The 15664-nt window shown below is 36.6% G+C and overlaps 1 protein-coding gene across 1 annotated transcript; it reads right to left on the bottom strand.

The window, feature by feature from the left end:
• Positions 1 to 2265: 2265 nt before the first annotated feature.
• LOC579823 (cholecystokinin receptor-like) lies at positions 2266 to 5327 on the bottom strand. Its single transcript, XM_779918.2, has 2 exons — positions 4629 to 5327; positions 2266 to 2325 (listed from the first exon to the last, which is right to left on the bottom strand). The coding sequence occupies exons 1-2, from the start codon at positions 5325 to 5327 to the stop codon at positions 2266 to 2268; spliced, it is 759 nt and encodes a 252-aa protein (XP_785011.2).
• Between the last annotated feature and the right edge of the window lie 10337 nt (positions 5328 to 15664).

The following is a 15664-nucleotide window of genomic DNA, read 5'->3' as shown; positions in this document are numbered from 1 at the left end:
GCATGCGTGTTTACTCAAGAGGAACATGTCTCGTTAATCGAGGACATTTTATTGTCCTCCAATAGAGACTGCCTCCCTTCATGAAAAGGGTGACCTCAAGTCATTCTAGAATCACTTGGGAAGAACACAAACAACTACAAAAATAAAATCTCTAAGAAAATCATTGTATACGAGGAAAAAAGTATCTACAACAAAAAGTTCTTAAGACACTAAATAGATTATAAATCAGTTCAAATCGCTTTTGGTTGCAAAATTCACTTTCGCTCATGAAAGTCACTTTCACTCGCATTTGATCATTTGAAGTAGGCCTATATGCTTAATGAGTGTCGTTTTAGTTGATCATAAATCATAAAAGAGAAGGGTGAGTTTTGGAAAAGATGAGCAATTATTAGTTACACCTCCAAACCAACTCGTGACAGTCTCTAAACCGACCGATTCTTGGTCAGTCCGGCTGCGGTCTTTCTTCAAGCCCCTAAGTTACATATTATTACCAACAAAAATTGTATTATTAATGCCTCTATCTGTAAAACTTGAATTTTTGCATGAAAAATAATGTACAGCTATCTTTTCATAGCATATGACTTTAATAGTGTACATTACAATATAAACATTTTAGTTGTCAGGAGTTTTGTCAAGTTGTTTTGTATTCGCAGACATTAATGTTCAACTTTATACTATTTGAATGCAACTCTCTCTCTCTCTCTCCTCCACTTTCATTCTATCTCTCTCTCCTCCACTTTCATTCTATCTCTCTCTCCTCCACTTTCATTCTATCTCTCTCTTTCATTTTATTGCATGAGTATTTTTAATTATAATGAGGACGTCAGCTCAAGCTGTGCTAATGACGACCCCTTTTTTCTAAGTATGATTTTATGTGCCAGTGCACGTTACAAATCATGTATTTGATATGATGAAAATAAATGAACATCAAATAAAGTAAAATAAAATAAAATCTATTCCGGTCTCGTTAGGGTGATTGAGGGATAAAACTCTTAATTCGTAGTGTACGCCTAAATTTGAATCTCCGCTGTGAAATCGATTGATACCATATCGTCCAAATTGATATTTCACGTTTGTTGTTGTTGTTGTTTTAATTCCGTATAATAAAATCAGATACAAATACATATAAAGTAATCATACAGAGAAAAAGGGACCGCATACGGCTGGTAGCCCATTTTCAGCTGCAACTATATTGTTGCTGCTGGTCTTCCATGGGGCCAGTTTACAATATGCAAAATATACGTAATATAACAAAATTAACAAAATAAATAATTACAGTATATAAGTATCAGTCTAAAACATAATACAAATACTTAAAGAAAAAGAAGAAAGAAAAAAAGAAAAAAGAAAAAAGAAAAAAATAGTAATACTCTAGGAAGTACCACGACTTCCACATTGATATCATCAATACACGTAAATACACGCCTGCACACGAACACACACACGAGTACACACACCTACACATACGCACACGCACACGCACACAAAAACCTAGAACTAACACTGCGTTCCAAATACTATTTTTCTGTTCCGCTTTATTTGTGTGCAATTAAACACTTTCTTCATCAGATCCAATATACAATCAATAAGTACGACATCCCTCACCTTAACATTCTTTCTTCTTTATCGTGCCACTTCGTCTTTAATCTTAGAATAGATAATATCATTTTTGCCTGGTTGATGTATCATTGTGCAGAAACATGTTATTCAGCTTCTGTTTAGTCTCAGCTTTCTGTCAAACTCTTTCAACCTACCAATTGCCTATTTCCTCACTTATATCTCTCTTCCCCACCTTCTCCCTTTCCCACCTTAAGCTTTGGTCACAAATCAGGCGAAATTGGCTCAAAACTCGCCGCCCGGCCGCCGAGCAGGCTACTTTTAGGTGTTGTGACCATAACTTTAATCAACTCGCTACCCGCCTTCTTTTCTCTGCCCTCTATTTATATCTCTTTTGAAATTGATTTTAGACAGTTTGTCTGAAATACGATGTAATTCCTTTATCATGTTAATCGTTCCTTACATTTTCCATAGATTGTGCAATTCATTTGTCGTATGTTTGTTTATCTGAACCTACACGCATCAATTTATTTCAACATCATTATTACGCCTCTGACTTGATGTACTACTATTACTGTTCAGTATTATGTAGACATTAACATTTATTTGGTTCGTTTCCCTGTAATACAACTCTGCAAGTCAGCCAATTGGCCGCCAGTGAACTTTTCAATTATCCATTACTACATGTACTATTGTATTAACCTTGAACTAATGTGGTTGGTATTTAGTAGTCTGCTTCTTGGCCACTTGTATGAGTGCAGTTTCGACCTACAGAGTGACATTACAAAAAAAAAACACTTTTGAGTGATCTATTGTTTCAAAAGAATATCGCTTTCATACCTCTTGTTATTGGCCTTGAAATCGATCTAACACTTTGATTATCTCTCAAGTTATCGGACAGAGCCGTGGTTTTTAAGAAATTATTAGTACATGTAGTGCAAGAGTCAAACAAGACAATGAAACTACAGTAGATTCGTTTGGTCTGGTTAGAAATAAGAAAGATACTAAATCTCTTCAAAACGTCTAATTGAAACTTTAAAACACTCTTTACCCATCATTAATACCCAGTTTCGGTTATATCCATCAATATTCAAGTAAAATCATTTGGATTTAAATAACGCTTAATACGAAATACCGTCTCTTAGCGCTTTCAAGATATTATTAACCCGGTCATCGGATTCATCCACGCACAATTTGCACCTTTTCCACTCCCTGGGGAGTATTCCTAACCTATGGTGACCTTGAGGTCATATCGAAATTACTCACACAAAAACTTTCGTCATCCTACCAGGTCACCACATCTCTCCTGGGTATGGAGTTGCAAATATAGATTAAAGCCTTGTCAAAAAACATAAGTGCCGTGTCGGGGATCGAACCCACGACCTTTGCATTTCATGTCAAGTGCTTAAACCACTCGACTTCGACGTCTCTACTTAAAGCCATGACACCAAGCAAACATCATTTAATAAATCAAGCAAAGGTTTAAGGTTTTTTTTTTTGTTGTAAATATTTAGTTCGATATTCACTTTCGTTAGTGTCCTTCTTTGCAAACACTAGCGGTTCATTCTCTTTATAAGTAAAAACATAATTTCTTGGGGGGGGGGTCTTGAAAAGAAAGGTAAATATATACTCACAAACATTTCCTACCCAAAGATAACATTTACTTGCGGGACACGCGCTGTTTCTTTTCGTTTAAACACAGTAAACATGCCTATCAATTGTATAGAGAGAACATCCTTAATATTACACTCTACATATCTCTAAAAGGACGTGCAATATATAAGTGATCATAGTGGATAAAGATTGAGAGAACAAGGTCATTTGGTCAGGGGAAAAGTGTGAGTGGGGATCGTCATCTTCATTCTAAGTTTTATTTTCCCGGCCCTATCTCTCATTTTTCTCTTTCTGTATTTTCATGTATATGTTCAGAATCAGAAGGGCCTCAACTCTTTGTTAAAGTATATGAGTTAACACTCTTCTGGTCCCAAACAAACGTTTCAACTCAGATGATGTTCAGAGAGCTGTATGGTCTCATTTTTAATCTTGACGGTGTGGTGTGCCGACACGTCCCAGTACAGGTAGGCCACACAAATGTTTATTGAGTAGTCGACCCTCGACCCTAGAATTTGGCTTCAATCTGTAGACATCATTACCGTCGCTATCGTTACATGCTTACAGATAACACTATGAATTCATTCAATAACTTTAGCCACTTATTTACAGCTTATTTTACAGGTAACATACAGTGTAATCGAAGTGTATACAGTATTTTTTTCTCCTGTTTAGTTCTTTTGTTGTCATCATTTTAGTGTTTTTAAGGAAAGAAAATCAAAATTCCTACAGCTCTGTCCAAATCAAGGAGACTCTGCACACTAATATCAATGATGATTTTTGTATTTGTGACAAACAGTCTTAAGTAGAAAAAAACATTAAAAAAAACATAATGAAAGAATGAAGATTAGATACGATTGTGCATATTTACATCATTCTTCAGAAGAAGAAAAAACCCTTGCAACTCGGGTGACTTTCAATTTGAAAAGGAATCAATTTGAAAGAAGTTATTTATCGTTGCACAAGATGCATCTTTTACTACAATATTCTAATACGACAATCAACCTATTAGTGAATGCGCCAATTTATTGAACACAACGTTAGCACCGCTGTTAATTTGCATTTAATTTCTGGTAAGATGATACGCTGAAAAGGTGCGTCAAAGACCGTGACAGTCACTGACGCAATCCTGAGTCAGCAAATGACGCCTCGTGTGCAATAGCCATCATGTCTTGTTAACCACTTATATTTGATGCAGAAATCGATGGAGGTGTTTCCGATTTTTGTGTCAAACCGAAAAATTTCTTCAGCCCTTTTCTGAAGTGCCGATATTTCAAGGTGTATATAAAAGGATTGATACACATGTTAAAGAATGCGAGATAAACAGTAAAATTATAGAAAGGACCGGTAATTAAGTTTTCTCCTTTACCGAGGTTGTAACCCAGGTAAATAATATGGTTAGGTGCCCAACAGATTGCATACGTCACGCTGACTATGATTAGAGTCTTGATGACGTTTACCCTCGCCCTTTCACGGTGGTTGGCTGGTGGATTCGGCGTGCGATCTGCATTCATAGTGTGACGTCTGTTTGACTCTGCGACGTCGTTGTCAACCCGTTGACGAAGCGTCTTCTCAATGCTAGAGTAAGCAAACGCCATGATGACTAACGGGAGAAGAAACGTTATGAGGAACGTCATGCACCCGGCGAGAACCTTCAGCTGTGGACTGGTATATTGAACGTCGCAGTTGCCATTCGAATGCTGATTGACTACAGCCCAGTAGATCTTGTACACGAAGCCAATTATCCAAGGAACCGCGGCCAGAGCCGGGGTGCGGCGGTTACTGAAATGGTTGCGGTAGCTAACTGGGAACACAACCGCAACATACCGCTCTAACGTCAGGAGAACTAGATTAAACGTCGAAGCAACAGTCATTGCCCAGAAGATGTACTTGGAGTTCCAGATAGCGCAGACGAACTCGGCGGCGGGTTCACTTTCTGGCACAGACAGGGGAGGAGCGATGAACATCGCGAAGAGAAGAATCGACGTCATCATGTCGATGACGGATTGGTTGATGATGAAGGCGTTGGTGGTTGTCCGTAGCTCCTTGATGCTGATCATGACCACGAGAACGAGGCCATTCCCGAGAATCCCTACAGATCCCAGAAGAGCGTAGAAAGTTACTGAGGTTATATTCGGTTCATCACCTGTAGTATTCATGATCAGTCGTAGAGGAGAGATTATTGCAAAAATGTTGTTTTCCCTCCAATCCTGCGTTCATGACCGACTGTTGTTTCTCATGATGAATTATAAGAGAAGCTACTGTTCTCACCTTGTGGTGCCAGGCACCTTTTTATGTTTCACAATAAGAATTAACAAGGGTAAATTAATTTTATCGAAAAACAACGCCAACAGTCACCAAAACGACGAGTCTATGACAATATCAGAACTAATTTTTCTTTGCCAATTAAGTGACAAATAGAAAATGAAAGAGACATATACCAGGAAGCTGGCGATTGATGATAAATATCTGAATAACAATAAGCGTGATAAATGAGGACTGATTGGATGAACAGAAGCATGTATATGAAGAGGACAGCGCATGCGCGCAATTATATATTTTCAGCGGGTTAGTTGGCATGATTATGTCTCATTGATGAATCTGCTTGCTTATTGTACATACATGTTCTAATGTCAACTCGAGTCATATTATTTCTTTTTAATAAAGACGGCAAAACTGTAAAAATAAGAAGAGCATTTTTGTTATGTAATAAGCCCACTCCATGTTAAATTTTGTTTGTTTTTGTTTATGCATTTACATTTCGTTGGCTGCCCCCAAGAAGAACTTTTATTTATTCATTCATGTATTCATTTATTCATTTATTCATTAATTCATTTATTCATTTATTCATTTATTTATTTATTTCTGATATGAACTATGTATTGTCTATGGCAGTAACAGCCTGTTCGATGGCAGCCGACGATTTGTAAAAAAAAAAGTACACGAGTGTTATACTTCCTTCTTCAATTTCCAAAGTCCTTCGTGCCAGTTGTTGTTTGGAAATGATAAAAGAGACCTTGTATTTCTGAAGTGCCTATAATGACCTTAAGAAACCTGTGCGCCAAATATTACTTTCAATATAGATTGCTAATTGTTATATATGTAAACTTTATATGTATCAAGTGCAAGTGATAATATTCTAGGAAGACGGTGTTCCTGTACTTTCAGCACTCAAGTCGCATATTATACCCAAGCAAAGTACAATTCTAGAAGGAGTTATTAAAGACGATGTTACAGATAGGCGTTTGTCTTTGCAATATGTTCGAAGCCACTACAATAAATATGAAAATAGGTACTTTGCACAAATACTTTTGCACTTAAGAATACAAACCATTCGCATAACTGTATATGAAACACTAACAATGAAATATTTTGTTGTAATTATAATTTGTTTGGTCAAGACGAAAGTGGGCCTGAAAAACTTAAGTGCATATTATCATTGACGCATACGAATTTCAGAATGATCCCTTATCTAGTAAAATTACCAATGGTTACCTTTTCCCTTTTTTGCATCAAGTAAAAGAGATACTGAACTGATATACTTTCTGCCCTAGCGTACTGTTCTGAGCCATCTCTACACAGAGTTTGGCCAACCGGTTCGAGTTGGACACAATATGGTGACTAAGTTGCTTTGTTGGGCAAGCACACAAGAAAAGAATATACGCCATGTTGCGACCCAGTGAAACCATGTTGGCCAAACTCTGTGTATAGATGGCTCTGCTGTTTCTTGCACAGCGCCCGCTCTTGGTCAACTTACCAACAGTGCACAACCCACTTCGCAGACAGAGAGTTCGATAGTAGAGCCAGGGAGATGTAGAACCAACATCGCAGTTTATACGGAAGCAGCGAGTTACTGGACCATACTACTACAGGTGACCTGAGAAGGCGCTAGAGGATATTTTACGATAGTGCTTCTCGTACAATGTGTCTTAAAGGGATAGTTGAGTTCTGTTTCAGAGGGCGCTACACAAAGTAATTGTTTTGTGAGATAATGAAAAACTGAGTGTCAAATTTGAAAAAACATAATATTTAAATGACAAATTCATCTTGTTTGATTAAAATCAGTTCAGAGACGGCTAAAATATCCATAAATATAACGATTTCGTACCACCACAAATATTAGATATTTTGAAAAATTTGAAAAACCCGTTGAAAAAACGAAATAACGGCTTTTACGTCGTATTTCAGCCAATGCCGCTGTATCTTTTTTGTTGGCATTTTCGTGTTGCTTATCTTACGCACAACCAGCCGGACCATGTACTGTTATTTTTAATTAAAACAATTAATTAACGGTCGCCGTGTTTTTTTTTAAAGTGCAGCTGTATTGGTATGATCGTATTGGCTAAATTCACACATTTTGTGGTCTAAAATTAACCGTTCATAGAAATTTTAGGTTCTAAAAGGGCACTAGAAATGTCATAGATAGGAGTAAGAGCAATAACCATGCACTTAGTTTGAAGGCATTTGCGGTCTGAAAACAGAACTCAACTATCCCTTTAAAGATAGCTCAGCGAAATTTACGTGTCCATAAACGCAAACTACATGGTTGTTAAGAATCGTTATTGTTAAAGACAACGGTAGATCATATTGCTCTGATATGGAGCTGGTAAATGCATTTACCGTATTGATCAGGCTTGACGTTAGCTAAAGGTTCATTCAGGTATGTCAAAAGAGAACTTTGAATTAAAAAAAAACATAATTAACTATAGAATCCATATTGAAATTACCTGAATAAAATTAATCTGAGAAAAAGAAGAAATAAATATTAAACTTTAATTATATCTTTCACTTGGTTCTGTCTACCTTGTCGTCTTAGATTATTAGACATCAAAGAATCAAACATTTAATTTATTCAAGTTGCATTTTGTTCTCAATTCTGCCAGATGTAAGCATTCACTGTAAAAGTTAGCCCGGACTCCTTCTGTAATTTCTCCTTGCAACACGATTACTGAGGCTTTCGCCCCCACCCCCCCCCCCCCCCCCCAAAAAAAAAAAATAATAATAATCCCAAGCCAATTCCAGTATTCTTATCCATCACATTTTAAGATGTGCGAACATTACGATGACGAACTACGTAATCGGAACACGAATACTATTTATTACGCAATTCAATATGGTATTCAATTCGCTCTTTAGTTGGTTTCATGGAAGTATTTCCAATCATGTTTTGCATTAAAATTCGTGACATTTAGAGAAGCCAAAGGTCACTCCTTGCTACAAGGCGAGAGAGACCCATGATACAATTACAACGGACTTAAATAGCGCCATCTATTGTTTGTAACAATGATCATGTTTCATATTATACCAAACAATAATACCAGATGTCAGTTAGATCGCATGCATTAACAGTATCCCTGTTTGGTAAGATGAATTCAAAAAACTGATCTGTATACTTTAAGTTTATAAAATGCAAAATAATATTTGCAAACACGCTTCTAATAAAGCGACAATTGGAATAAAAATTATTTTAGAAGTGACAGTTCATGCACCCTCACTCCGACTTCGTCATCCAATTGGTCATGGTTCAGAATTTTTTTCAGGCTTCGAGCGCTATCTATAATTTCTGGATTTCTATTCAACGTGAAATTATATTATACATGAATAAAATAGAATTAATTAAATTGTGTGTTCTTTGTTAACGTCTGATGAAGGTGTACCATTATGCATTTCCCCTTTTTATTTCAATAATGTTGGAGAAAGAGGTTGATGAAAAGTTGAGGAACCCCCCCCCCCCCCCCCTAATGGTGATAAATTATGATTTTCAAAGTTGATATTGATCACGAACAAATTGGCAGCTTTACAGTCACGCTCTCAAAGAGGAGGGCAAATTGTATTGTGTAAACATCGGAACAAGTATGCATGTTTTTCTTTGAGTAAAATTTAACCAATAATGGGTAATTTAAATGATTTGCAATAGAAATACAGCTGTTTGTTAAACGGTAAACTTGGGAACAGATTGTCTGTGCTCATTGTATTAATAGGCCTACTTATACATAATGATATAGAAATGGTCAGCGCTGCCCTTTCGAGGTTAAAACAAGAAATAGGAGGCCCATTCACCGTTTTCAACATCACGATGTAAGTAATTTTGGACCCAAAATGTATTTCAGTTTTTTCGTAATATCAGCGACAGAAAGAACATTTTTACTATACAAAAGTTAAATAAAACAGAGACGTAATCGAGATTAGATCGTTCCATACTTTTAAACGACCTGCAGTTACCCCTTTCATTTTTTTTAATTCCCCTTTTTGTTTATTGGCGCCAGTTTATGCTTGGGCGGGATTTTCCAGTAGATGGTTGTTATGGTGACGTCGTTCTCGTCTGCCGATTAGTGGGTATGAAAAGCACTGTCTGGATGATAGCTCAAGCATTTACGCACTAATTTAGGAAGATCTCATCTGTGTCTTCCAACAGCTGTGATCCAAATATATACCATCTATTCACCTCACAGAACCGCTTCTCGGTCTTAACTAAAATACAGGTATCGTTAACAAAACCCTCATACGTCAAGACAAACTATTCTGCTAATGTGTGCTTATTAGCATTATATTTTGTTATTCTGTAAATTGCCTGTAAATAATAGTAATGGTAAAAGATACCTCTATAGCGCACATTTCTATTCAGTGACTATATGCTGTGGACAATGACGAAGATATAGGAAAAAAGTACGAATATACCATTCAAATTACGTACCGAAAATTAAAATGCTGAATTTGTGTTTGATTGATCACAACTTAAACAATTCATAACGTTTTCATATTTAAAGGAAACCAAAACCTTCATACTAAGTTACTTTTATTGTAAAGTTTAAGATGTTTGAAAAATATCAGTGAAATTTGAACAAAATCGGGCAAGGATTAAGGAAGTAAGAGTGTGTGTGTGTGTATTTGGTTTTTACAGACGTGTATCAATCAGATATGATTATTTACGTCTGGGGACCGACCTTTAACGTCACCATCCGAAAGACGTGATTCAGTTTCGAACCTGCGTCCTCGGCTGAATCAGTTTGTAACTTCCACTGTTAGCTGGATTACAGGCGCACGCCACAACGCCTAGCTTTTTTTAATTACTAGTCACTAGAGGGCGGTATTCAATTTGATGACATCATCTGTAAACAACTCTCCATGCCTTTTGTACTTCAAATTTCATGTTTTTCCTTCTTTCTTGTGATTGAGATAATGTACTCCCCTTAAAAGATAGATATAGAATGCAAAATGATATTCTACTTCACATGTTATGAAGTCGGATCAAGAACACAAATAAATATGAAGAAAACAAAAAAATTGTGAAATTTTATGTACAAAAGGCATGGAGAGTTGTTCAGAGATGATGTCATCAAATTGAATACCGCCCTCTAGTGACTAGTAATTTAAAAAAGCTCTTACTTCCTTATTCCTTGCCCGATTTTGTTCAAATTTTCACTGATATTTTTCTGTTTCGATTAAAAATGAACTGAATATCGGGATGTATTTCCACTTCAATGGATCGAACCAATTAAGGTCCATGATCGAACCTAGCATGATAAATATACTGGCTTTATGGTAATTTCAATCAATAGATTTTGTCATGGTCTAGTGGACACGTTACCTGACTGTGGATCTCATGATTAGCAGTTCGAATCCCGTCGCGGCATTAGCTATTACTATTATTATATGGCAAGTCATTAATCTACAATAGCCACACTCCACCAAGGTGAGGTAAATGGGGACCTGGCAGGAATTAATTCCTCGAAATTCTATATAAAGCTAGTGTAATACCTGTGGAGCACTAGGAGTGTCAAGTATGACAGACATCAACACTCTTCAATATTAAACACATTGTTATTATCATCATCATTATAATTATTGTAAGGAATATCATTACCATTAGTATTCTCATGATTAATTTTTATTATAATGAATATTATAATCATTGTTATTACTATGATTTATATTATCATTATTATTATTATATACCTATTATCATCATAAAACGGTAAAACAGTTGCTCAAATTTCTAATCTAATCGACCTAACTCTAACATGTTGAAGGCAGTTGATATGAAAAATAAATACAAATGTACATTTTGTTTTTATTGCGTGAACATTATTCCTCGAAAGTGGGGTTGTGGTGGGGGGGGGGGGGGTCGCGACTTTAGAGGTCAATGTAAACTAAACTTTCCTGCTAACTTTGAACAGGTGTATGTGGCGTGTATTAGTGGTGATGGATACAGCATCAGGTCCAGTATATGTTGACAGAGAAAACAAAACAGAGCATTACAAAATAATATTATTCTCATTGTAATATAATTATAATTTTAAGTATTGTACCATCAGCTAACGAGGAGAGCCTTCTACAGAAACTTGATTTATGTTGGTAACCCACCACAGGCAATACTGGATATTTTGCTTTTCTTTTGTTATTGCATTTATTATTGTTAAACGCTTTAATTTCCGCAGAAATTAAATGAAAAAAAATTTACAAAATGTACAATTTCAATGTGAAAATAATGTTCCCTTTTCCAGGAAACTAAAATAATGGTTTACATGACATATGTTATGTATACGATTATCTGCCCTCTGTTGTGTCTTCAATGGTCTTTAAAAGAGACATTACGAAATCAATCAATTACATTTTGTTAATCATTCCTGTTCATTACCTATTCAAATATTGAAACAATTCGATGGCGTATTACGTCCTCCTAACATGATTTCTATGGGATGTTTGTCTGCAAAAACGTATTTAAATCGAGTTGATTTCTTCAAATCTCTGCTTTCGTTCCTTTTGTATCGTAAGCGTTCATGACTCTTCTATTTATTCCTGTAATTCTAGGTTATAGAAGCTTCTCACAGTGAAAGGTTTTGGCAGATTTATGATTCTTTGGGCGGGGGAGGAGGGGGCACTTTAAATAAATCGTTAACAAGCGAAATGAAATTTAGCCAATATATGCATTAACATGTTAACCTGCTGAAGTTATCATATTTTGAAAAAAATATAGAAGAAAAAAAACACCATCATATGATTAATACATATAGCAAAAGGGAAGTTTACCTACTGTTTTCCAGTAGGTAGGCTAAATCATCCGTTCACGTGCTCGATAATTTATTAAAGATATAGACCTCTTCCGGTTGGTTTCGACATCATCAGTGTTTGGGGCTCCTCTCTAGATAAATTATAAAGAATAGCCCTACAATAGTAGTTTTCTTGTTTCGTTTCTTGTTTTGGTGGGGGTTGCAACTTTAAAATTGTCGTGAGAAAAGTCCCTAGCAGCGGTACACCACCCACAGTCACGTGACCTAGCTTCAAAGGCGGGTCCTGTCTGGTCGAATTTCTGGAAAAGCGTTTGGTGAGCCACCATGTCAAGATTGTAACACGGAAAAATCATCAGTCGGGACTGTGGCGTAAACTGGTAGTGACAGCTTTTGCACCGAGATCTCGGGGAGGGAATTTTCACCGGAAAGCAAGAGGTGTTGTCCGATGAGTTTGAGGATGGAAAGAGAGGGGGGGTGGAACCAGTTCTGAGTTTACCATCACACACTACAACCAAGATAGTCAAAGGGTCATCAGTTTTTGTCATTTACCGACGGTGTTGTTATATATTCCATGTTAAAACTGTTTCATTGATGTATGAATGTATTCATGATCCAGAATTTCCATTTCGTTATATACCGTCTGCTGAAAACGGATGGGTGTTTACCTATGTACTCTAAGAAGTGAGCGCTCTTCTACAGTAGCTCTTAACACACGATCCCCTTTCCCCCTTTATATTGCATGTTACACCAAAGGAAATATATGCCAATATGATATCGACAAGGGTCCTACGGTTTGACAACAGATAATAACAGAGTTGAGAGAATGACGATGAATGGGAGGGGGGCGTCACCCCCATGTCCTTTTAGCGACGCCACTGTGGAAGGCCACAATGATGTGTCAGAGAGATGAGGAGAGTGAAGTTCTGAAGGGGACAAAAGTGCAATTGCGCCAGAAGTCATTTGGGTGATCCGTCTATCAGAAGAAGTAAATGCTGGATTGCAATAATGGATTTTTTAAAGAAAAAAAGTACTTAAAATCATGTAATGATTTAGACTTGAAAAGCGATAAAGGAATTTATAAATATATACAAACTTAGTTATGACAACAAGAAAATAATCTGTCCTCCGAATATTGTGAGGAGGATAAACCTTTAATAGATGGAGTACCATAATACACAACACATATGGCAATACTTCCACGACATTATTTTCTATCTCTTGTTTAACTCTTGTGAAATAAATATACGTACACATGTTTTTCAACACAATCGATATAGTCAGTATGAAAAAAGGTCCAGGGAGGTGAGACATACCTCCCTGGAAGATCCCATGACAAGGAAGGCTACTACATTTTTGTTCCAATACGGGGATTGTCAATTCAGGTAAAAACCCGGTCGGCAATATTAGCTATCGGAAGCGGTTGGTTTGTCAAAAAGTAGAGAGGCGATTTTTTTTTTTTTTTTAATTGGAATGTGTCACCTTGGGTAGGATGAAGAAGGGAAAGATGAAGAAAGAAGAGAGAGAGAAAGATATATGTATATATATATATATATATATATATATATATGTATATATATATATATATAACAAAGAGGGTGAAAGAGAGAAAAAGAGAGAGAGAGATTGAGAAAAGAGGAGAGATGGGTTGCCAGGGTGACCGAGAGACAGATGAAAGAAAGAAATAGAAAGAGAGTGAGAATCAGGCAAACAAATATAAATTACTAGAATCACATCGACAACGCTAAATTAAAAACTGAAGTACGAATCCCCTATATTTGTCAGCAAGGTGACTTAAGATGCTCACATGTTAATATCTTACCATTTTCATATCATACAAAGTGTTCAATTAGGAGGAGAGAGACAGAGGGGGTACGGCCAAACGATTACGAGAAAATGAAAATTGATCTGCCAGAGTCATAGAGCAGTGCAATTTCGACAACATTTCAGGCAAGAAGCGGTTGTGAGAATGACAATGAAAGAGAGATAGACAAAGAGAAGGAGGGTTTAGAGAAAGAGGGAGAGATATAACGACAGAGAGAGAGAGAGAAAGAGAGAAAGAAACGAAATAAACAACGACAGTGAACAGAGGGAAATATTGCTTAGCTGTTAGCGATTAGAGATAAATACATATATGAGGGTGTGTTCGTGTGCGTTGTGTGTGCGTTAATACGTGTGTACATGTGTGAGAGAAGGGAATGTAGATGTGTGTGTGTGTGTGTGTGTGTGTGTGTGTGCGAGTGTGGGTGCATGTGAACGTATGATTGTGTGCGTGTGGGAGAGAGAGAAAGAGAGATCAACCACAAAGACATGGGAGAGAGAAATATATACATGAATATACAGAGATAGAGAGAGAGAGAGAAAGGGGGTGGGGTGGACTGAGGGTAGATTTCACCGTATGGGTTTTCCATCTGGATTTATCGAAGGCTCATTTGGCGTGTCAAGAAATGCAAAATTACCCTGTGAAACACATCCAGTAGCTATACTGCCACATAAGTCGCATTGACGTGGTATGACTAATATATAATGAGTACTGCTATAGCTTTGTTTAGTCATCCTCTTCCTTGAACAAGCGTCTGGTTTGTGCTTCAAAGAAAGAAGTATTTTCACCTGTATTAATCCTGAAAAAAGAAGAAATTAAGACATTATCTAATAATATGACATAAGACTTTGAGATTACGCAAACCTCTTATCCTCATTTTTTAGACGTTCTAAATATCTATTCCTATGATTTATTATGATTTTAAAGAGTTTTATAACATGAAGGCCTGCATCAGAAATTAAAAAAACAAAACAATGTTACATGTACCATGAGATATCTATATTTCGGCATCCTCTTTATCATTGGCTCATTGAATACAACTGTAACTCAATCAAAAATTGCATGTATATTTATATACATATGATTTACAAATATATGTTGGGCTATACTACGTGCGGATTATAAACGCATTCAAAAACACAATAACAAGAATTGAAGAGTTCTGTATTACCATATTAGCCAAAATATATTTTCAAGCATGTTAGGATTAGTTTAGTTCCCTTTGGTTATATCATAGACCTACCACCAATGTGGTAGGTCTATGGTTATATAATGTTTTACTTTCATTTCTCTACGTTCTCTAAGTGTGATATATAATTTGTTTGATGTAACAAAAGACGCTTCTCTCCATTAGGGCAAGGATTCACACGCATTTCGTCTATGCACGCGTGTGTATGATTAGTGGGGTTTTATGAGCTTCGGTACTTCTAGCACGCGCCCATCGCCACTCGAGCGGCCAGCGGATCGCTGAAATATCTTGCGCCGAGATTGTCCGTGACAAGAATACCAAGTGCACCGTAAAGCGGGGAAGGTCGGAGGTTAGAGAAATATTAAAAAAAAGATGGAGGCCTTAATTTGTGTCGATTATTTCACGTGTCCAGTCTTTTAGGTTTGAGGAGGGAAGTTAATTGCAAGAGACGTGTAAATGGAAGGTTGAACAGATGCG

The sequence above is a fragment of the Strongylocentrotus purpuratus genome, unplaced genomic scaffold, assembly GCF_000002235.5.
Source record: "Strongylocentrotus purpuratus isolate Spur 01 unplaced genomic scaffold, Spur_5.0 spur5_scaffold_19, whole genome shotgun sequence".
NCBI lineage: Eukaryota > Metazoa > Echinodermata > Echinoidea > Camarodonta > Strongylocentrotidae > Strongylocentrotus > Strongylocentrotus purpuratus.
Note: the sequence above shows the minus strand (reverse complement) of the source record. Positions and strands in the feature narration are given on the sequence as shown.

What these genes read in the sequence shown, in the direction of transcription:
- LOC579823 (XM_779918.2), bottom strand. Translation starts at nt 5,327, where the DNA reads ATGAATACTACAGGTGATGAACCGAATATAACCTCAGTAACTTTCTAC. An exon ending in ACCACCGTGAAAGGGCGAGG is followed by an intron (nt 2,326 to 4,628) that starts GTAAACGTCATC and finishes GTCACTCTGTAG; the next exon opens with GTCGAAACTGCACTCATACA.